At 41.8% G+C, this 24172-nt stretch overlaps 1 protein-coding gene across 1 annotated transcript in view; it reads left to right on the top strand.

Moving 5' to 3' along the window:
* Window positions 1-24172, top strand: part of LOC123762189 (uncharacterized) — a 560601-nt gene that overhangs the window by 490679 nt on the left and 45750 nt on the right. The window contains exons 6-7 of the mRNA XM_045748567.2: window positions 8281-8334; window positions 23740-23912. Of these exons, the coding sequence (XP_045604523.2) occupies window positions 8281-8334; window positions 23740-23912 (227 nt within the window). The remainder of the gene's footprint in view (window positions 1-8280; window positions 8335-23739; window positions 23913-24172) is intronic.

Below are 24172 nucleotides of genomic sequence, written 5' to 3'. Positions count from 1 at the left end.
TAAGAAGGAAGATGTCGGTAAATGACCAAGTGACAAGACTGAGGAAAACAGAAGGGGCATATACAGAAAGCGACAAGGAAATCTGCGAGGTACTGAATGCAAAATTCCATGGAGTGTTCACAACCGAGCCTGAGCAGCTTCCATTGTTAGAAGAGATTACCCAAGATGAAAGACTATCAGATATAGAGGTGACAGCAGAGGATGTAATGAAACAGTTGACAACACTGGATGCAAATAAAGCTGTTGGACCAGACAAAGTATCACCGTGGATACTTAAAGAGGCAGCGCAGGCTCTCAGCGTGCCTGTGGCAATGATCTTTAATGAGTCACTTATGTCGGGAGAATTGCCCAGTTGCTGGAAGGAGGCAAATGTCGTACCGATTTTCAAAAAAGGTGATAGGGAGGAGGCACTTAACTACAGACCCGTATCACTGACAAGCATCCCCTGCAAAATACTTGAAAGAATAATTAGGCTAAGACTTGTTGAGCACCTGGAGAGCATTGGGTTTGTAAACAAGCACCAACATGGGTTCTGGACAGGGAAATCATGCCTAACAAACCTTTTAGAATTCTATGATAAAGTAACAAGGATAAGGCAGGACAGAGAAGGCTGGGCAGACTGCATATTTCTTGACTGCCAAAAGGCCTTTGATACGGTACCGCACATGAGACTGCTATACAAACTTGAGAGGCAGGCAGGAGTAAGCGGAAAGGCCCTAGTATGGGTGAAGAACTACCTAACAGGAAGTAGCCAGAGGGTAATGGTAAGGGGCGAAAAGTCGGACTGGCGAACAGTAACAAGTGGAGTACCTCAAGGATCGGTGCTGGGACCAATCCTCTTTCTAATTTACGTAAATGATATGTTTACAGGAGTGGAATCATACATGTCAATGTTTGCAGATGACGCAAAATTAATGAGAAGAGTTGTGACAGACGAGGATTGTAGGATCCTCCAAGAGGACTTAAACAGGCTGCAGAGATGGTCAGGGAAATGGCTACTGGAGTTTAACACCAGTAAATGTAAAGTTATGGAAATGGGATCAGGTGACAGGAGACCAAAGGGACAGTACACAATGAAGGGGAACAGCCTACCTGTAACGATTCGAGAAAGAGACCTGGGAGTGGATGTGACACCTAATCTAACTCCTGAGGCACATATAAATAGGATAACGACAGCAGCGTACTCTACACTGGCGAAAATTAGAACTTCATTCAGAAACCTAAATGAGGAAGCTTTTAGGGCGCTTTACACTGCCTATGTGAGACCCGTCTTAGAGTATGCCGCACCATCATGGAGCCCCCACCTGAAGAAACACATAAAGAAACTGGAGAAGGTTCAGAGGTTTGCGACGAGGCTTGTCCCAGAGTTACGAGGGATGGGATATGAAGAGCGGCTGAAGGAACTGAACCTTACGACACTAGAGAAAAGAAGGGAGAGAGGAGATATGATAGGGACATATAAAATACTCAGGGGAATTGACAAAGTGGAAATAGATGAAATGTTCACACGTAATAATAACAGAACGAGGGGACATGGGTGGAAACTGGAAACTCAGATGAGTCACAGAGATGTTAGGAAGTTTTCTTTTAGCGTGAGAGTAGTAGAAAAATGGAATGCACTTGGGGAACAGGTTGTGGAAGCAAATACTATTCATACTTTTAAAACTAGGTATGATAGGGAAATGGGACAGGAGTCATTGCTGTAAACAACCGATAGCTAGAAAGGCGGGATCCAAGAGTCAATGCTCGATCCTGCAAGCACATATAGGTGAGTACATATAGGTGAGTACACACACACGCACACGCACGCACACACACACACACACACACACACACACACACACACACACACACACACACACACACACACACACACACACACACACGCACACACCCACACACACACACACACACACACACGCACACACACACACACACACACACACACACACACACACACACACACACACACACACGCACACGCACGCACACAAAGACACACACGGACACACACACACGCACATACAGACACACACACAGACACACACACACACACACACACACAGACACACACATACACACACACACACACACACACACACACACACACAGGTCAAGCGGGATGGTAAGACAACAGAATGAAGCTGGAGGAGAGGGACTGGATGAGTCATTCATGGAGATGATTGCTAAGGCATGGAAGGAAGTCAGTGGGGAATTGAAGGACCTGAGGGAAACTATATGTAAGCTGCAGATAGAACTAAGTGCAGCACAAGAGGAGATAAAAAGCCTAAAAACAGGCCCTCCTCAGACTCTGGCCCAGGGAACCAACCCCCAGGTGCCAGGAGATGTAGCTATGGCAGGGACCCCTACAATTGGCCCAACCTTTGCTGAAATGCTCAAGAGCCCAGGAGCAATGTCCACAGTCAAGGAAGTTGTAATGAAAGCAGTAACCTCACAGGAGGCAGCTAGATGCACAAGCCAGCTAATGGAAAGGAAAAGAGCTGTAGTAGTGGTAGGTGTTAAGGAACAAGAGGGCTCCACAAGGGAGGAAAAGAGGACTAAAGACAAAGCTGCAGTGGCAGGGATATTAAAGGAGATAGGAATGGAAGGGGCTGAACGAGACATAGAACAGTTTTTCCGGATTGGCCAGTACAACAGAGACAAAAAAAGATTGATCAAGGTAGTATTCAAGAGCGAGGACATCAAAGAGGACATTCTAGTAAGGAAGAGCAAACTGAGGTATGCAAGGAACTACAAAGAGGTATATGTTCAGAGGGACATGACCAGAGACGAGATAGTAAGGGCAGCAGATGCAAGGAAATGGCGCAAGGAGAGGGAAGAGAGCCAGGGAACCTCAGCCTCCAACCCAGCAATCCCAGAGGGGAGTGGGGAACCCCAATCCAGCAACCCAGGAACCCCAGGGGGGAATGCAACACCCCAGTCCACCATCCAATAGGGCCCTCCCTACCCCCCAGCACAAACCCTTCCTTGCCCCTGCATAATGCCCATCATGAAACCCAAATCCTCCCCCTCCCCTTACCCCAAGTAGCCCCTGCTTTCCCAGCCCCTGGTCTTCTCCCTGCCCCAAGCAGACCTGAGCAAGACCAAAGCCCTCTATCCCCCACTCCACCTCCCTCCAAACCCCTGTCAACTACACCGCAGGAGGGCGTGCCCTCTCCCCAAGCAATCCCTGCTCCCTCACCCCCAGGACTTCTTCCTGACCCAAGCAGGCCTGAGGAAGACCTAAGCCCTCCACCCCCCACTCCACCTCCCCCTGAACCCCTGGAAACTACCTCACAGGAGGAGGAGCCTACCCAAGTAGCAATGACCATAGAACAACCTCCTACACTTGTAGGGAGTGTGGGTGAAATTGGATATAAGAAAGTGAGCTTCAAGGTAATGTACTCAAACATTGATGGGATTACCAATAAAGCAAGTGAACTGGCAGAAAGGGTGCAAGAAGAAAACCCTGATGTAATAGGACTAACAGAAACAAAATTGTCAGGAGTCATAACAGATGCTGTGTTTCCAAAGGATTACTATATAGTAAGGAAAGAGAGGGAAGGGAGAGGAGGTGGAGGAGTGGCCCTGCTGATAAGGAAGGACTGGAGTTTTGATGAGATGGAAATTCCGGGCTGTGACGGATTCAGAGATTACATAACAGGAACTATAACAATGGGTGGACCTAAGATAATAGTGACAATCATGTACAACCCTCCCCTAAATGACAGAAGACCTAGACAGGAGTTTGATAGGAACAACATGGCAACCATTAATATAATAGAGAGAGCAGCTTCAGTTGCCTGCAGGAATGGCTCAAGACTCTTAATCATGGGTGATTTCAACCATGGAAAGATAGACTGGGAGAATGGGGACCCACATGGTGGTGCAGATACGTGGCGAGCTAAACTCTTGGAAGTGGCAACAAGGAATTTTCTGAGCCAGCATGTCAAGGAACCCACAAGAATGAGAGGCAATGATGAACCAGCTAGACTCGACTTAATATTCACCCTGAATGAGTCAGAAATAAGGGAAGTCAAAGTTGAAGCCCCCATAGGAATGAGTGACCACAGTGTACTGACCTTTGAGTACTTGGTGGAGGTAGGGATAACCTATCCAAGGATGGGAGTGGAGGGGAAAAGGCTGAATTACCGAAGAGGAAAATATGACGAGATGAGGAACTTCCTCAGGGGAATACCATGGGAAACAGAACTTAGAGACAAGAATGTGCAGGTCATGATGGATATTGTCACCCAAAAGTGCCAGGAAGCTGCAGACAGGTTTATCCCCGTCCAAAAGGGGAAAAACGAAAAACAACAGAAAAACCCATGGTTCAACCAGGAATGTAAGGTAGCGAAACAACTGAGTAAAAGAACATGGAGAAACTACAGAAATAACAGAACACCAGAGAGCAGGGAGAGATACCAGAGGGCCAGAAATGAGTACATCAGAGTGAGGAGGGAAGCAGAGAGACAGTTTGAAAATGACATCGCGAGTAAAGCCAAGACCCAACCAAAGCTGCTCCAGAGCCATATCAGGAGGAAAACAGCAGTGAAGGAACAAGTGATGAAGCTGCGGAAAGGGGAGAACAGATACACAGAGAATGACAAGGAGGTGTGTGAAGAACTCAACAAGAGATTCCAGGAGGTCTTCACAATAGAACAAGGAGAAGCCCCTGCACTAAATGAGGAGGCTGCAAACCAAGCAACCTTGGAGGAATTTGACCTCACCAGTGATGAGGTCAAAAGGTGTCTGCTGGAGCTAGATGTGACAAAGGCTGTTGGGCCTGATAGAACCTCACCATGGATACTAAAGGAAGGTGCAGAAGCACTAAGTGTGCCACTCTCTATGGTATATAACAGGTCACTGGAAACAGGAGACTTGCCAGAAAGTTGGAAGACAGCTAACGTGGTCCCAATATACAAAAAGGGTGACAGGCAAGAGGCACTGAATTACAGGCCAGTTTCCTTAACTTGTATACCATGCAAGGTGCTGGAGAAGATCGTGAGGAAAAGGCTCGTAGAGCATCTGGAGGGAAATAACTTTGTAACGCACCACCAACATGGGTTCAGAGATGGTAAATCGTGCCTCACAGGTTTAATAGAATTTTATGACCAGGCAACGAAAATTAGGCAGGAAAGAGAAGGGTGGGCCGACTGCATTTTCCTGGATTGCCAAAAAGCCTTTGACACAGTACCCCATAAAAGGCTGTTAAAAAAGTTGGAGCAACAGGCAGGAGTAAAAGGGAAGGTGCTCCAGTGGATAAGGGAGTACTTAAGCAACAGGAAACAGCGAGTAACGGTGAGGGGGAAGACATCAGAGTGGCGAGATGTCACCAGCGGAGTCCCACAGGGCTCAGTACTTGGACCCATCCTGTTTCTAATATGTGTGAACGATCTTCCAGAGGGTATAGACTCATTCCTCTCGATGTTTGCTGATGATGCAAAAATTATGAGAAGAATCAAGACGGATGAAGATAGACAGAGACTACAGGATGACCTGGATAAACTGGAGGAATGGTCTAGAAAATGGCTGCTGAAGTTCAACTCTGGAAAGTGTAAGGTGATGAAATTAGGCGAAGGGAGCAGGAGGCTGAACACAAGGTATCATCTGGGAGGGGAAATCCTGCAAGAATGAAATAGAGAGAATGATCTGGGGGTTGATATCACACCGAACCTGTCCCCAGAGGCCCACATCAAAAGAATATCATCAGCGGCATATGCTAGACTGGCCAACATAAGAACTGCCTTCAGAAACTTGTGTAAGGAATCTTTCAGAACCCTGTATACCACTTATGTAAGACCAATCCTGGAGTATGCAGCTCCAGCCTGGAGTCCATACCTAGTTAAACACAAGACAAAGTTAGAGAAGATTCAGCGGTATGCCACCAGGCTCGTCCCGGAACTGAGAGGATTGAGCTACGAGGAAAGGCTAAAGGAGCTGAACCTCACATCCCTGGAAAACAGAAGAGTAAGGGGAGACATGATAACCACCTACAAAATTCTCAGGGGAATTGACAGGGTGGACAAAGACAAACTCTTCAGCACGGGTGGGACACGAACAAGGGGACACAGGTGGAAACTTAGTACCCAGATGAGCCACAGAGACGTTAGAAAGAATTTTTTCAGTGTCAGAGTAGTTAATAAATGGAATGCACTAGGAAGTGATGTGGTGGAGGCTGACTCCATACACAGTTTCAAATGTAGATATGATAGAGCCCAGTAGGCTCAGGAATCTGTACACCAGTTGATTGACAGTTGAGAGGCAGGACCTAAGAGCCAAAGCTCAACACCCGCAAGCACAATTAAGTGAGTACAATTAGGTGAGTACTAGCTGACAACACTTAGCTTGCTTGTTCCTCATGCGTCGACAAGATGTGGCCCTAGGCTGTCCCGGGAAAGTGGCCAAGGCATGTGGCCACCGCGTTGCCCACAGCGCCCCTCCCGAGCTGAGAGGGGGGGGGGGGGTTTGGCCGCGCGGGTGGCCTGGGTGGGTGGCCCCCCCCCCCCAAGCAGCTGGCCAAGGTGGGTGGCACGGGAGGCCGCGGGCGGGCGCGCACATGGGTGCCTCAGGCTGGCAGGCTGCCGCCCACAGGAGTACCCACGCGGCTGGGGAATCACAACCCCATCAGACTAGAGCCTGCCTTGCTCTACACTGGGGTGACAATGGCCGGCGGCTTCCCCACACTGACGCAGCCTGGCGGAATGCAAAGTCCAACATGGGCCTGTAATATCACACTCACTTACACTGCCCAACACCAATTGTCCATTGCCACTAGACAGGATACTCGACCCACCTGTTACACCATGAGGCTCCAGCTGCCCCATGGGTGAACCCAGTCAACTGTCTCTTTACTGTTCCTTACGTAAATCCTTGGCCCCAATTCACCTAATTGGGCCTTGACACAACCCCTGATGGCAGGAGTGCCTTATTCGATGAGTAATTTGGACGAGAGAAGCGATTAACGTGGGGTGGAGGTGGCCGGCGTGCCACCTCCACCAAACACTTCTTCCTCCCCTGGCCGCCCAATTCAAACTCCCTCCCTGGCGGGCGGGAAAACTCAAATACCCCTACCTCCTCCCTACCTTGTCTTGACCAATCAGCTTGGAGCCGGCACGGCTCCTCGTGCCGCATTCAACCATAGCTCTTCGCGCCAAAACTAGGCTTGGAGCACACATGCCTAACCCAATCACCTCTCTCCGTCACCCTCGGGCGTCTTGTGACGTCACAAGGAGGGTGAGGCCTAAGGAGAGTGGCGTGATGTCTCCCATGTGGGGGGGGGGCAACGTTCACCCCACTCTCCCCCCCCCCCCCACACCTCTAACGGTTTTAGACCAGTACCTTCTCGTCCTATTTCACAGAAACAGGAAAATTTCTGTAATTCTCTCTACAGAGCAATCACAGACCTCTAACTACTCACAAATGATAGTCCATAACATAAGCTTTCATTCAACACCCAACAAGCATATGTTATTTTGAAAGCTTCCGTTTCTAGAGTGACTAGCCTAATCTAGAAACTAGGAAAACTAGCTGAGGGATCTAGATCCCTCACAATCAAAACAGCCTTCAGGAACTAGTGTAAGGAATCATTCAGAACCTTGTACATAGCATATGTAAGACCAATCCTGGAGTGTGTGGCCCCAGCATGGAGCCCGTACCTTGTTAATTAAGCCCAAGATGCAGCTGGGAAAAGTTCAGTGGTATGCCACTAGGCTAGTCCCATAACTAAGTGGCATGAGTTACGAGGAAAAGCTGCGTGAAATGCACCTAACGATACTGGAAGACAGAAGAGTACGAGGAGACATGATTACTACCTACAAAATTCTCAGAGGAATTGACAGGTTAGATAAGGATAAACTGTTTAACACGGGTGGTACGCGAACAAGGGGACACAGGTGGAGACTGAGTACCCAAATGAGCCACAGGGACGTTAGAAAGAACTTTTTTAGTGTCAGAGTAGTTAACAGATGGAATGCATTAGGCAGTGATGTGGTGGAGGCTGACTCCATACACAGTTTCAAGTGTAGATATGGTAGAGCCCAGTAGGCTCAGGAACCTGTACACCAGTTGATTGACAGTTGAGAGGCGGGAACAAAGAGCCAGAGCTCAACCCCTGCAAGCACAAATAGGTGAGTACACAGGTGTGTTACTGCAGGTGTGTGCGTAAATTTTAAGCAATTACAAACTACAATATTTTTCCAAAGATTTTTACTTCATTAAACAAATATTGTAAAAAAATGGTCAATATATTGAGACTCGTTTTAACTATTTTTGTTTCAGACAAAAATATGGACGACCCGTTTTACCAGCATGAGCTACAGGCCGTTGACAACAGTAAGTAGTCCAGGCTCTGTTGCTGCTCCTGTTACTTGTCAGTGTTACTGTTGATGTTGCTTGTCAGTGTTACTGATGATGTTACTTGTCAGTGTTACTGTTGCTGCTCCTGTTACCTGTCAGTGTTACTGTTGCTATTACTGTTACCTGTCAGTGTTACTGATGATGTTACTTGTCAGTGTTACTGTTGCTGCTACTGTTACCTGTCAGTGTTGCTATTGCTGCTACTGTTACCTGTCAGTGTTACTTGCTGCTACTGTTACTTGTCAGTGTTACTTGCTGCTACTGTTACTTGTCAGTGTTACTCTTGCTGCTACTGTTACTTGTCAGTGTTACTGTTGCTGCTACTGTTACTTGTCAGTGTTACTGTTGCTGCTACTGTTACTTGTCAGTGTTACTGTTGCTGCTACTGTTACCTGTCAGTGTTACTCTTGCTGCTACTGTTACTTGTCAGTGTGGGAAGAGGAGCACCACAAGGGGTGACAGTATTAGGGTTGAAGGCACGAGTTCATTGTTCGCTGTGTCACAGAGTTTCCAGGTAAATTTTGCCATTGGTTGCTCTGTCACACCCGTTTGAGCCCGATTGTTTCAGCTTCATTCTGTCCCATCCGTTTAAGACCAAAATTATTTCAGACATAATATAAACATAAAAGTTTATTTAAGAGGTTAAGACAATTTGTTCAAAAGACCATTTTCAGAGAATATGCTCATAGAAGTTTTGTTAATGAAAATAGACATTTTAGCAGTAAGTTTTCAGCTCTATTTACTGCTGTGTCACACTCGTTTAAGACCGAAATTATTCAGAGACCAATTGAAGATCGAAATATGTTAAGAGTTCAGTTTAAGCCCAAAATAAATTCAGAGGCCAGTTGAAGACTGAAAATTTGTCAAAGATCCAGTTGAAGACCGAAATTGTTCAAAGACCAGTATATAACCCAAATTTGACATAGACAAATTAAAGACCAAAATTAGTCAGTCTCGTTCAAGGTCAAATATTTTGATAAATTAACTCCTTATCTGAATTAACTCAGAGAGGGAGGAATAGGTAAGTTACACTAGGTAAGTTTAAGTTAGGTTAGGTTAGCTTAGAATAGGTTAGGTAGGATGATGCAGTGTTGCTCAGAGAACAGCTTTAAGATAAAGCAGCTAAGAATAATTAATAACAGAAATGAAAGTTTGATTTCAAAATTTGAACAAGTTACTTAAAGAGCTGTGTTTGTTGTGAAAGAGTTATTATCAAGTTTTGATGGTAAATGCCTTAGTGAAACTGTCTTAGTGAAAGCTGTTACTGCATAAACGATAATTGTTTTACTTATTTATACATGATGAATAGGTTTATTGGTACTAAAGGTTGTACAAGTTTAGTTTGATATATTAAAGTTGATTGTGACTACATAATGGTGAGTCTTAGTTTACTTATGCCTTGAAATGTTGCCCTTGACTACTTATTTCTCGAATGAAGACAATGTTTGTTATTTAATTTGAGAGTGTTATTTAATGCTTGAACAGTATTCTTGATGTTTAAGAGATTATCTTTGATGACTGAGAATAACACTGACGGATCTGAGATTATATTTGATGTCTCAGAGAATATCTTTGATGGGTCTAACAATAGTTCATGATGTCTTAGAGAATAACTTTGATGCCTGAAGGTGACTTAGAGAATAACTTTGATGCCTGAAGGTGACTTAGAGAATAACTTTAATGCCTGAAGGTGACTTAGAGAATAACTTTGATGCCTGAAGGTGATTTAGAGAATAACTTTGATGCCTGAAGGTGACTTAGAGAATAACTTTGATGACTGAGATTAACTTTTGATGTCTCTGAGAATAACTTTTGATAGAATGAGAAGTATTTTGTTGTCTTTGAGTGTGTCCTTGATGTCTTTAAGAGTGTTTTTGACTATTTTTCTTACTCCATGAAGTATACTGTTAGTTACAAGTGTTTAAAGAAGTTTCATTTGACAATTTTTAATTAAGGGGAAGAATAGTTTTAGTTAAGAACAGTGATGAAAGATTTCTTTTGACTATTTTTTTGTACTCTATGAAGTATAACGTTTGATAAAGTGTTAAACGAAGCTACACTTGACTATTTTCAGTTGAGAGATGTGTTATTTAGGGACATAACTGCGTTTATTATAAGTTGTTCAATGTCAACCAATCAGTTTTGACTAGTTGCATATGATAAGGGCTGCAATTGTTCCAAGTTTCAGTATTGCAGCCTAAATAGAAAGGGAGATTTTTTTATATTTTTTTCAACGAATTTTACACATTTTTAAATCGAAACTACAACCACAAGTTTCAAATGAAATCATTTTTATGACACTTTTCTATCACATTAGCATAAAATTAACGGGTTAATTTAGTGGATTTTATAAAATATGTTTAGTTTTACTAATACAAATAGTCAAAGTTCCATAAAAAAATATTATGCAAATATATCTTGGTTTATTACTATTATAAAATCAATAAATGAACGTAGAAAAAAATGCTTTTCAAAGATTTGTAGAGTCATAAACTCTACATATAAGGTGTAAGTTTCATGTAAATTGAATAAAAAATAAAAGAGTTATAGGAACGTTTATGTTGCTGGAAAATAAATAGGTAAAAAATAAAGTCTAAGGTGCTGCCATCTGTGGCTGAGGTTGACATCAACCAACTTCCTGGCACCTTTGGCACCCTTACAGATAGGCTTACGTGCGGTCAGGTGTACAAGTTTCATGCAAATCGTCCGATAAACAAATAAGAAAAAATGAAAAAAAAAAAAATTAACCAATTTTTTTTTAGATAAAACTAATTATTAAATATTGTTATTATATGTTTGTTACGGCCCTACTGGGGCGTAACCGGGTGCTTTTCTGGTGTTATTAGAATTGGGAATCCGGCCTCAAGCTAGTAGAGGCTTTCAAGGGATGTGTTCCGTAACGCAAGTTAAATTAAAGAGGGAGGGATACACATGCTCTGAATTATAGATATATTCTCACCACCACCATATAAATAAATAACAATCACACGGGGTTTATAACTACACGAAAATATACAGAGTTGTCTTCCTCTGAAGACACAGTATGCTCCATGGTGCGCACTTTGAGTAGCCCTGGTTCCTTCCTCTGTGGCCCACGATGAATCCTCTTGGCTTCTCACAGCGAATCTACCCTGGCCACAGGCCAGCCAAATCACAGTCCCACTGGGTGCTCCGTCGTGGAGGCCTTCAACCACAGTCCAGCCTGTAGCTGGCAGGTTCCAATCAGCTCCGCTGTGTAGGCCACTCCACGACCGATACTAGGGTTGTGAGCCCTAGGCAGGAGTCTCTTGTGATTCCGCTGATCACTCTCATCTCTCAGTACCACAGTGGCTAGTCTCTTCCACCAGGCAGCCCCGGATAAGGCGATTCCTCGACACTGCCACGTCACAGGCAGGCTAACACTCTCAGCAGAGTTCGTCCGGGGGTGACTCACTGCTTCTTCGGCACACTCATGGAGAGACCTTGGCTGCCATGGGTAGACTGATCCATCGTCCAATACAGCAGTCCCAGGGCGACTCTGTAATCAGACACGTCATTAATACTGGAACTAGGGAACCTCACTTACAGGCTTAAACACAAACGTCCACCTCTCTGCTCCATAGATGGCGTTGCTGTCTAAGCGCCACCTCGCCAGAGGTCAGCAGCGGCTATGTTATGAGCTGATTAAGACGAGAATCCAGCCCCTGTGGCCGGTATATCCCGTCCTCACTAGATGGCGTCGTCCATTTGGAGGGGGTTTCGAGAGCGGACTCACAGATGTCGTTGTCGTCACTGCTCCGTGCTACGACGCTGGACTCGGGTCCGTAACAATGTTATTGTGATAGCAGAGAGTCATATACATGATTTCAGTTGACACTTGTGATTAATGTTAATTTTTTTACCATTTAGGAAATTTTTTGACACATAATTCAATATTTGTTTTCTCCCTTCCTATTTATACTAAGATGCTGAGACTTGGACCAGATAAAACCCTTTTCATATACAACTTATCAAAAAAAGTTTGATTAAAATTGAACTAGTTTTCATTTATTGCATATTTTTGCACTGATGTTCCCTTAAGTTAAGAAATGATGAACGTGGTTGAATGATTTTTAGTTGAATGCTGATGGATAAAATTAGTTATGAACAGTGTTGGAAAGTTTCCTTTGACTATTTTTTGCTACGAAAAAGGTTATTTCAGTTAAGAACAATGTTGAACGAGGTTAATCCTGCCTAATTGTCAGTTGATTGACGAATACTGTAAGTTAATGGGGGACTAACACCAAAAAATGAAAGTTGTTCAATTTCAATTAAACTTTATTTGCTAGTTGTATATGAAAAGGGCTTCAACTTGTGAAGAACTTACTGATAACATGGAGAATGTGACAAAAAACACAAAACATGGAAGAGAATATGAACAACACAGAGAACATGCTGTGAACATTGGTAGATAATGGTGAACATGGAGAAACAGGTGGAAAATATGAACTGAACATGCTGTGAACATTTTGCAGAACATGGAGAGAATATGCAAATATGGAATAGTTGTATTTCATATTCTTGAGGGTGCAGAGTTGTGAATGGTTCTGGGGGAAAGGGGAGGTTGGGAATGGGTAAGACATGGAGGGAGTTGTGGGGAAAGGGATGGGGAAGATAAGGGGTGCGGGGAGTTGGGGAAGTAAGGGAAGGGGAGGGTAAGGGGTGAATGAATCTGGGGGAAGAGGGAGAAGGGGAATGGGCGAGATGAAGCGGGCGTAGGGGGAGAGGAAGTTGGGGTGGAGGTAAGGGAGGGGAAGGTAAGGGGTGAGGGAGATAAGACAGAGGACGGCGGGGGCGGGGGGCATGGAGGGAGAGAGGTATGGAAGGAGTAAGGTTCGGAGGGGCAGATATGGGGGTATGGGGGTGAGGGGGAGCTAGGGGGGGGGATGAGGGAGATAAGTGAGAGGACGGATGAGGGGTAATAGAGATAAGGTGAATATGACCGTGTGATTATTAGCTCGTTAGTGACTATTTACACAGCTGAGTAAAGAAAGAGTATTGAAGGAGAGGATATGCTTACTTGGATATGATAGGGGAAGGGATGAGAGCAACTTACTTCTTCCGGAATACCAAGTTTGATGAACATATAACTAAGGCGGTGGACATGAGCTGAAACTTGGTTAATGTCTTGATTTCTTTTACTACGTTACAAATGTAACGGGTTTAAGTTTCAGAGAACTTGGGTTGATAGTACTGAATCTACAGGAGTCAACTAAGACGGAGGACAAGAGCTGGAGTTCGGTAACTGTGTTTAACTTATTTACTACATCTGAAATAATTACTTTTTAAATCTGAAGAAAATTGGTTAGATACTAAAGATGATAGGAGAGGAAACTAAAGTGGGGGACAGGACCTGGAGCTCGATATATGACTTGATCTTATATACTGAGTACAAAATGCAACGGTTTTAATTTTTAGGGGAATTGATCAGTTATTAACGCGGATACGAGAGGCTATTAATTAAGGCAGGGACGGGAGTTGGAACTTGGTAATTGCTTTTGATTTATTTAACTACGCCTGAAAAACAGTGAGTTTATATTTCAGGGAAATTGATCAGTTAATAGTTAAACTACACTTATAAACGTATAAGGCTGGAGTCCAGGAGCTAATATCTGACGAACTTTTAAAAAATATCTGCTCATTAATTATATTCATAGGAACTCTTAAGATCTCAGCGCGGATTAAACTCTGATAAAATTCAGCGTTAAGTCCTGTGATGCAGATGAAACAAAATGAGGCTAAAAATATTTGACCTCGAACGAGACTGAGTAATTTTGGTTTTAAAATGGTTTCTGTCATATTTGGGTCATTACTGATCTTTGGATAATTTTGGTCTCAAACTGGTCTCTGACTAATTTATGTCTTCGACTGGTCTCTGACTAATTTATGTCTTCAACTGGTCTCTGAATAATTTAAGTCTTATACGAGTGGGACACAGCAGTAAATAGATATAAACACTTACTGCTAAAATGTCTATTTTCCATAACAAAACTTCTATGAATATATTCTCTAAAAATGGTCTTTTGAAAAATTTCTGTCTTAACCTCTTAAATAAACTTTTATGTTTATATTATGTCTGAAATAATTTTGGTTTTAAACGGATGGAACAGAATAAAACTGAAAAAAATCGGGCTCAAACGGGTGTGACAGAGCAACCAATGGCAAAATTTACCTGGAAACTCTGTGACACAGCGAACAATGGACTCGGAAACCAAAATTGTTTCCACGCCTTCGACCCTACTTCCCTGACTAATGTCAGGGAAGTAGGTACAACATATATATATATATATATATATATATATATATATATATATATATATATATATATATATATATATATATATATATATATACATATATATATATATATATATATATATATATATATATATATATATATATATATATATATATATATATTATTAAATATGACCGAAAAAGTAAGATTAATAATTCTAACACGAATTTTCTCAATCTTTCGTACATTACGCTTCACTGTTGGAGGTAAATAAAAAATCACTTCTCCAAAATTCATTTTTATTTCTAGTCTGACGCGACACGGGCGCGTTTCGTAAAACTTATTACATTTTCAAAGACTTCACAAATACACAACTGATTAGAACGTATCTCTGATTTTATATCTACATTTGAGTGAGGTGGGAAGGGTGATGTGGCATTAACACAAGACAGAACAGGAGGGGATATTAATAGGGTATTAAAAGTATCAACACAAGACAGAACAGAAACAATGGGTATTGAATAGAAGTGTTTGTAGAAAGCCTATTGGTCCATATTTCTTGATGCTTCTATATTAGAGCGGAGTCTTGAGGTGGGTAGAATATAGTTGTGCAATAATTGGCTGTTGATTGCTGGTGTTGACTTCTTGATGTGTAGTGCCTCGCAAACGTCAAGCCGCCTGCTATCGCTGTATCTATCGATGATTTCTGTGTTGTTTACTAGGATTTCTCTGGCGATGGTTTGGTTATGGGAAGAGATTATATGTTCCTTAATGGAGCCCTGTTGCTTATGCATCGTTAAACGCCTAGAAAGAGATGTTGTTGTCTTGCCTATATACTGGGTTTTTTGGAGCTTACAGTCCCCAAGTGGGCATTTGAAGGCATAGACGACATTAGTCTCTTTTAAAGCGTTCTGTTTTGTGTCTGGAGAGTTTCTCATGAGTAGGCTGGCCGTTTTTCTGGTTTTATAGTAAATCGTCAGTTGTATCCTCTGATTTTTGTCTGTAGGGATAACGTTTCTATTAACAATATCTTTCAGGACCCTTTCCTCCGTTTTATGAGCTGTGGAAAAGAAGTTCCTGTAAAATAGTCTAATAGGGGGTATAGGTGTTGTGTTAGTTGTCTCTTCAGAGGTTGCATGGCTTTTCACTTTCCTTCTTATGATGTCTTCGATGAAACCATTGGAGAAGCCGTTATTGACTAGGACCTGCCTTACCCTACAGAGTTCTTCGTCGACTTGCTTCCATTCTGAGCTGTGGCTGAGAGCACAGCTCATAAAACGGAGGAAAGGGTCCTGAAAGATATTGTTAATAGAAACGTTATCCCTACAGACAAAAATCAGAGGATACAACTGACGATTTACTATAAAACCAGAAAAACGGCCAGCCTACTCATGAGAAACTCTCCAGACACAAAACAGAACGCTTTAAAAGAGACTAATGTCGTCTATGCCTTCAAATGCCCACTTGGGGACTGTAAGCTCCAAAAAACCCAGTATATAGGCAAGACAACAACATCTCTTTCTAGGCGTTTAACGATGCATAAGCAACAGGGCTCCATTAAGGAACATATAATCTCTTCCCATAACCAAACCATCGCCAGAGAAATCCTAGTAAACAACACAGAAATCATCGATAGATACAGCGATAGCAGGCGGCTTGACGTTTGCGAGGCACTACACATCAAGAAGTCAACACCAGCAATCAACAGCCAATTATTGCACAACTATATTCTACCCACCTCAAGACTCCGCTCTAATATAGAAGCATCAAGAAATATGGACCAATAGGCTTTCTACAAACACTTCTATTCAATACCCATTGTTTCTGTTCTGTCTTGTGTTGATACTTTTAATACCCTATTAATATCCCCTCCTGTTCTGTCTTGTGTTAATGCCACATCACCCTTCCCACCTCACTCAAATGTAGATATAAAATCAGAGATACGTTCTAATCAGTTGTGTATTTGTGAAGTCTTTGAAAATGTAATAAGTTTTACGAAACGCGCCCGTGTCGCGTCAGACTAGAAATAAAAATGAATTTTGGAGAAGTGATTTTTTATTTACCTCCAACAGTGAAGCGTAATGTACGAAAGATTGAGAAAATTCGTGTTAGAATTATTAATCTTACTTTTTCGGTCATATTTAATAATATATGTCTACAGGAAAGACTGCTACCAAAATATATATATATATATATATATATATATATATATATATGTGTGTGTGTATATCACGAAAATAAACAAGTGATTAAGAATGTGACAATGTCAGACCACGGAGGAAAATGAAACAGGAATTTCCTTAAGTACTTTCGTATATTAAATACATCTTCAGAAGGAATAATTCATCTTCATTCCTTCTGAAGATGTATTTAATATACGAAAGTACTTAAGGAAATTCCTGTTTCATTTTCCTCCGTGGTCTGACATTGTCATATAAATATATATATATATATATATATATATATATATATATATATATATATATATATATATATATATATATATATATATATATATATATATATATATATATATATATATATATATATATATAGGCTTCCCTCACACACCTCCCCCCCCTGGTGTGTGAGGGAAGAGCAGCACCACGAGGGTGACCCCCCCCCTGGTGTGTGAGGGCACGAGGGTGACCCCCCCCCCCTGGTGTGTGAGGGCACGAGGGTGACCCCCCCCCCCTGGTGTGTGAGGGCACGAGGGTGACCCCCCCCCCTGGTGTGTGAGGGCACGAGGGTGACCCCCCCCGCTGGTGTGTGAGGGCACGAGGGTGACCCCCCCCCCCCCCTGGTGTGTGAGGGCACGAGGGTGACCCCCCCCCTGGTGTGTGAGGGCACGAGGGTGACCCCCCCCCCCCCTGGTGTGTGAGGGCACGAGGGTGACCCCCCCCCCCCTGGTGTGTGAGGGCACGAGGGTGACCCCCCCCACTGGTGTGTGAGGGCACGAGGGTGACCCCCCCTGGTGTGTGAGGGAAGAGCAGCACCACCAGGGTGACCCCCCCCCCCCCCGCCCCCGGAGCTGAAGACTGGAAATTTGTCAAAGTTCCAGTTGAAAACCGAAATTGTTCAAAGACCAGTATAAGACCCAAATTTGACAGAGACTCTGTTAAGACCAATATTAGTCATAATCTCATTCAAAGTCAAATATATTTAGTCTCGTTCAATGTCAAAAATTTCCAGAGTCTTGTTCGAGGTCAAATATTTTTAGTCTCATTTTGTTTCATCTGCATCACAGGACTTTGGACTGAATTTTATCAGAGTTTAATCCGCGCTGAGATCTTAAGAGTTCCTATGAATATAATCAATGAGCAGATATTTTTTAGAAGTTCGTCAGATATTAGCTCTTGGACCCCAGCCTTATACGTTTATAAGTGTAGTTTAGCTGTTAACTGATCATTTTCCCTGATATTTAAAACTTCTTTACTTAAAACATAGTAAAATAAACCAAGGCAATTACCGAGTTCTCTCTCCCGTCTCCGCCTTAGTAGCGCCTCGGGTCTTCGTTAATACCAGATCAATTCTCCTAAAATTTAAAACCTTTGCATTTCGTACTCAGTAAATATGATCAAGTCAGTTACCGAGCTCCAGCTCCTGTCCCCCATCTTAGTTTCCTCTCCTATCATCTTTAGTATCTAACTAATTTTCTAGAGATTTAAAAAGTAATTATTTCAGATGTAGTAAATAAGTTCAGCACAGTTATCGAACTCCAGCTCTTGTCCTCCGTCTTAGTTGACTCCTGTAGATTCAGTACTATCAACCCAAGTTCCCTGAAATTTAAACCCGTTACATTTGTAACGTAATAAAATAAATCAAGACATTAACCAAGTTTCAGCTCATGTCCACCGCCTTAGTTATATGTTCATCAAACTTGGTATTCCAGGAGAAGTAAGTAGCTCTCATCCCTTCCCCTATCATATCCAAGTAAGCATATCCTCTCCTTCAATACTCTTTCTTTACTCAGCTGTGTAAATAGTCACTAACGAGCTAATAATCACACGGTCATATTCACCTTATCTCTATTACCCCGCGTCCGTCCTCTCACTTATCTCCCTCATCCCCCCCCCTAGCTCCCCCTCACCCCCATATCTCCCCCTCCGAACCTTACTCCTTCCATACCTCTCTCCCTCCATGCCCCCCGCCCCCGCTGTCCTCTGTCTTATCTCCCTCACCCCTTACCTTCCCCTCCCTTACCTCCACCCCAACTTCCTCTCCCCCTACGCCCGCTTCATCTCGCCCATTCCCCTTCTCCCTCTTCCCCCAGATTCATTCACCCCTTACCCTCCCCTTCCTTTACTTCCCCAACTCCCCGCACCCCTTATCTTCCCCTCCCTTTCCCCACAACTCCCTCCATGTTTTACCCATTCTCAACCTCCCCTTTCCCCCAGAACCATTCACAACTCTGCACCCTCAAGAATATGAACAAATACTATACCATATTTGCATATTCTCTCCATGTTCTTCAAAATGTTCACAGCATGTTCTCTATAATGTTCAGATTATCTTCCATGTTCTGTGTTCTTTGTCATATTCTCCATGTTCTCAGCAAGTTCTCTGCAAGTTCAAATCCTTTTTTCTATGTCCTTATTCATGTTCTCATAATGTTCTTATTATGTTCTTCACAAGTTCATTTTTGTTTTCTCGTATTCTCTGTGTTCTTTGTCAAGTTCCCCGTATGTTCACTGTGTTCACCGCATTCTTTTACATGTTCTTTAAAATCTAATGTTCAATTGTTTTCTTCCGTTCAGTAACAAGTTCTAAGTCAAATATTATCAACCGCATTATTGTTCACCTAATATATTAAGTTCAAAGTTTAGTCAGTCAACAACTTTCAAAAAACTATATCAATGTATATTTGCTTAACGACTTATTATCTCTTACCAGCGCTGCTCGTAGACAAATCTTCACTTTATACAGTAACACATTTACCAAGACACTTTTCTTGTTGTTTATAACTACAGTATTCGTCAATCAAATAAAAAATAGTCACGTCCAGCATTTCTTAACTAAAAGTATTCGTCAATCAACTAAAAATAGTCAGGATTAAGCTCGTTCAACACTGTTCTTATCTAAAATAGCCTTTCTCTTAGCTAAAAATAGCTAAAAGAAACTTTCCAACACTGTTCATATCTAGCTTTATCCATCGTCATTCAACTAAAAATACTCATTTAGCCCTCGCAAGGGCAAATTGCCCCAAATATGTTACGTGCCCATTTAATGGTGCTCGAAACTAGCACAAAATCCCATTAATTTCCCCACTCCATACTTGGCATAGAAATTGAAGGATAAATGAAAGTTTGGACCGTCTAGTTACCAGTCTATTATAGGGACGTGCATGCAGATAAATATCATGAGACACAGACCATTACTGCACAACACGCGGCTGTTCTGAAGGACACAGCATCGCTCAAAGAGTATCTATGAATTTAAATATTACAAGTCGCACGCACTGTGAAACTGACAATAAAATTGGCTTGCACTTATTACTAACATAACACTTTGACCAGATCACACACTAGAAGGTGAAGGGACGACGACGTTTCGGTCCGTCCTGGACCATTCTCAAGTCGACAATCGACTTGCGAATGGTCCAGGACGGACCGAAACGTCGTCGTCCTTTCACCTTCTAGTGTGTGGTCTGCTCAACCTACATTAGCCACGTTATTGTGACTCATCGCCTGCATAAACACACTTTAAAACACTTATGTCCTACTTAAGAACAGTAACCACTTAACTTAATAGCCACACGGCTTCACTGAGATCACATCACCGTCCTCAACCTTGCACTTGCTACAAATGAGCAAGAGCAAAAAATGAGCCACGTTCATCATTTCTTAACTAATATAACACATCTCTCAATTGAAAATAGTCAAGTGTAACTTCGTTAAACACTTTCTTAACTTACATTATGGTTCGTAAAGTTTACAAAAATAGTCAAAGGGAATCTTCCATCACTGTTCTTAACTAAAGATAATTTTCCCCTTACCTAAAATAGTCAAATGTAACTTCTTTAAGCACTCCATAATTACACATTTAATCCCATTTTCAATTATTGCATATTTATTCCCATTTTCAATGATTTAATATTAAATCCCATTCTCAAAGATTATTTCTGGATACAGATTGTGTATTAAAGATAAGAATGAAGTTGCAGAAGGCCTTGTTGGGGGAGGCCATACAGTATCTCCTATGTATGTTCATATATGTTGGACCAATCATTAACGATTGCTATGAAATTATATAAACTACAGAAGACCTATACATAAGAAGCAAGGAAATAGTACAATGTTCACAATGGTATTTGACAATGTCTTTCCTAATATATATAAATAAAAATGTAAATGTTCATTTGTTCAAAATCGCTAATCCCCGTAAGTTACTCAGGGATTGCTTTGAAACTTTGACACAACGGTGCATTCGAACACATGCGTGTTTGTATATATACCTACTATATACATGCCACACCTGTGACTGATAAAAACACTTTTTTTTTTTAAAGATACATCTGTTGGACGTAAGAGAAACTCACGCTGTAATCTCCAAAAGTTCTGCACATGTGGCTTTTGAAATTTTGACACAACGTTCCATTTGAATACGAGCATGTTTTTGTATACGTACTATACAGATGCCACACCTGTGACAGGTAAAAAGAGCGCCATATGTACACGTAAAAGCAACACACACTCTATCCAAGATATGTTACGATTCCATTTCAATTTTTCCGATAGCATTGATAAAATGAATTTTCATAGATTTCGATTTTGCTTCATTTTGACTTAATTATTTTGTGTGACATTGCATTGGAATTCAGCTGTGTTATTTACCATACCGTTTATTTTGTGAGTATAGTTGATTTTTTTATTTTTTCATTTCGTTTTTTTTAAACTGTTCTTCGTATTTTCCAATGCTGGAGAACATCAGATCATTTAATGTTCCCATTTTTCTGATGGAAACATCAGATCATTTGGGAATGCATTAGACGAGGGAGTGGGGAGAGGTAGGGAAGAAGAGGGGACGGGTGAGAGGGATAGAGTGGACGAGGAGACGGGGAAGAGGATGATGGTGGGGAGGACAAAGGGACGGGGGAGTGGGGGATGATGGGGAAGGACGAGGGGACAGGGGAGGAGGGAATGGTAAGTAGGACCAGGGGATAGGACCAGGGGATGGGGTGAAGGGGATTTCTACTCCAGTATATAATATCAGTTAAACAATAGAAAAATAAAAAACATAAAAAATGTTAGTGGCTCTGAATCCAATGCCATATGAATTGTATAATAATAAATTTGAGAATTAATGCATAATAAATTTAGTGAAGTGGACTGTAAAACTTCGGTTTAAAGTGGAGTGATTCCTATATATCTTTTGGGGGTTAAGTTCTATAATGTTAATCTACGTAATGCATGTAAATATATAACAAAATTTAATAATGATAATAATAAATAAATGAGGGTTAAAGAGTTAGTAGGCTACTCTACAACTGATTAATTTGTCAGCTTAGCTGGAGTGAAGATCTCCTCCTTGCCCAGCATTACACGAGAGTAGTCATCAGGTGACTTATGCAGTAAATGTTGACTCCAGTGACACTGCGTCCTGTACTCAGGCCCTGAACTCCAACGTGTTGGAACCAGTAGATCCTCTCTCACGTCGCCAATGTAGATCTGCCGGGGTAATACAAAGTACCAACTGCTACAACCTACTATATTAGCAATATAACATAGGAATAATACCTAATAAAAGGGAGAGAGGCTTACTGGGGCTTGATGTTAATTATGCCTCATAACCCGGTTGAAATTTCAATGTTACAAGCTCAATACAAGGAAATACATGATCATACAGCCGAGATACGTTTTTGGAGAATGCTACAGCTTGATATGTAGTGATCCGTTCAACGGCTGCTCTGCTGCACTATTTCCACCTCCGAATGAGACAATTCTGCGGTTATAAGCACAGATATGTCTCTTATTTGGAAAGCGCGGCGATACTGGGTTTTTAAAAAAACCCAGTATATAGGCAAGACAACAACATCTCTTTCTAGGCGTTTAACGATGCATAAGCAACAGGGCTCCATTAAGGAACATATAATCTCTTCCCACAACCAAACCATCGCCAGAGAAATCCTAGTAAACAACACAGAAATCATCGATAGATACAGCGATAGCAGACGGCTTGACGTTTGCGAGGCACTGCACATTAAGAAGTCAACACCAGCAATCAACAGCCAATTAATGCACAACTATATTCTACCCACCTCAAGACTCCGCTCCAATATAGAAGCATCAAGAAATATGGACCAATAGGCTTTCTACAATCACTTCCATTTCAATACCCATTGTTTCGTGATCTGTCTTGTGTTGATGAAATTAATACCCTATTAAATACCACCTCACCCCATCCACCTCACTCAAATGTAGATATAAGCAAATCGGAGATATGTAAGTTCTATTCAGTTGTGTATGTGTAAAGTCTTTGAAAATGTAATAAGTTTTACGAAACGCGCTCAAGTGTCGCGTCAGACTAGAAATAAAAATGAATTTTGGAGAATTGATTTTTGAATTACCTCCAACAGTGAAAAGAAATGTACGAAAGATTGAGAAAATTCGTGTTAGAATTATTAATCTTACTTTTTCGGTCATATTTAATAATATATGTCTACAGGAAAGACTGCTACCAAAATATACTAATATATATATATATATATATATATATATATATATATATATATATATATATATATAAATATATATATATATATATATATATATATATATATATATATATATATATATATATATATATATAATATTAATAATATTAATAATATATAGTTTAATAATATCAGATATTTGTATATAAACAAACATTTATCAAAACATAGCACTGGACGTGATACAACTTCATGCGAACATTTACACATTAGGAAATAACTCTGAACTAACTATTACAGGTTTAACACTAACTGATAGTTATGAATGGACTAATTATTACAGGTTCAATGGTAACTAGTAAGTAAATATGAACTAAATATTACTGGTTTTAAGGTAACTTGTAAGTAAATATGTGCTAATTATTACAGGTTTAAATATAACTTGTAACTAAATCTGTGCCAATTATTACAGGTACACAGGTGCACATTGAGGGAGCTCATGAGCGGTACATTCAGCGAGGCAGCGTGTTGGCGGTCACCTGCACCGTCACACACCGCCTCAACAAGGGCCCCCAACACGTCGTGTGGTACCACGGAGCCGCCAGGCTGGACTACGACGCTCCACGAGGCGGGATAGCTCTTGAGGTGGGTAACTCACCCTCTTGTGGTGTTGGTCAGGGTGTACCTCACCCTCTTGTGGTGTTGGTCAGGGTGTACCTCACCCACTGTGGTGTTGGTCAGGGTGTACCTCACCCTCTTGTGGTGTTGGTCAGGGTGTGCCTCACCCTCTTGTGGTGTAGGTCAGGGTGTACCACACCCACTGTGGTGTTGGTCAGGGTGTACCTCACCCTCTTGTGGTGTTGGTCAGGGTGTGCCTCACCCTCTTGTGGTGTAGGTCAGGGTGT

The sequence above is a fragment of the Procambarus clarkii genome, chromosome 34 (assembly GCF_040958095.1).
Source record: "Procambarus clarkii isolate CNS0578487 chromosome 34, FALCON_Pclarkii_2.0, whole genome shotgun sequence".
Classification (NCBI taxonomy): Eukaryota; Metazoa; Arthropoda; class Malacostraca; order Decapoda; family Cambaridae; genus Procambarus; species Procambarus clarkii.
The sequence above is the reverse complement of the archived record's forward strand: the minus strand, read 5'-3'. Positions and strand labels throughout refer to the sequence as shown.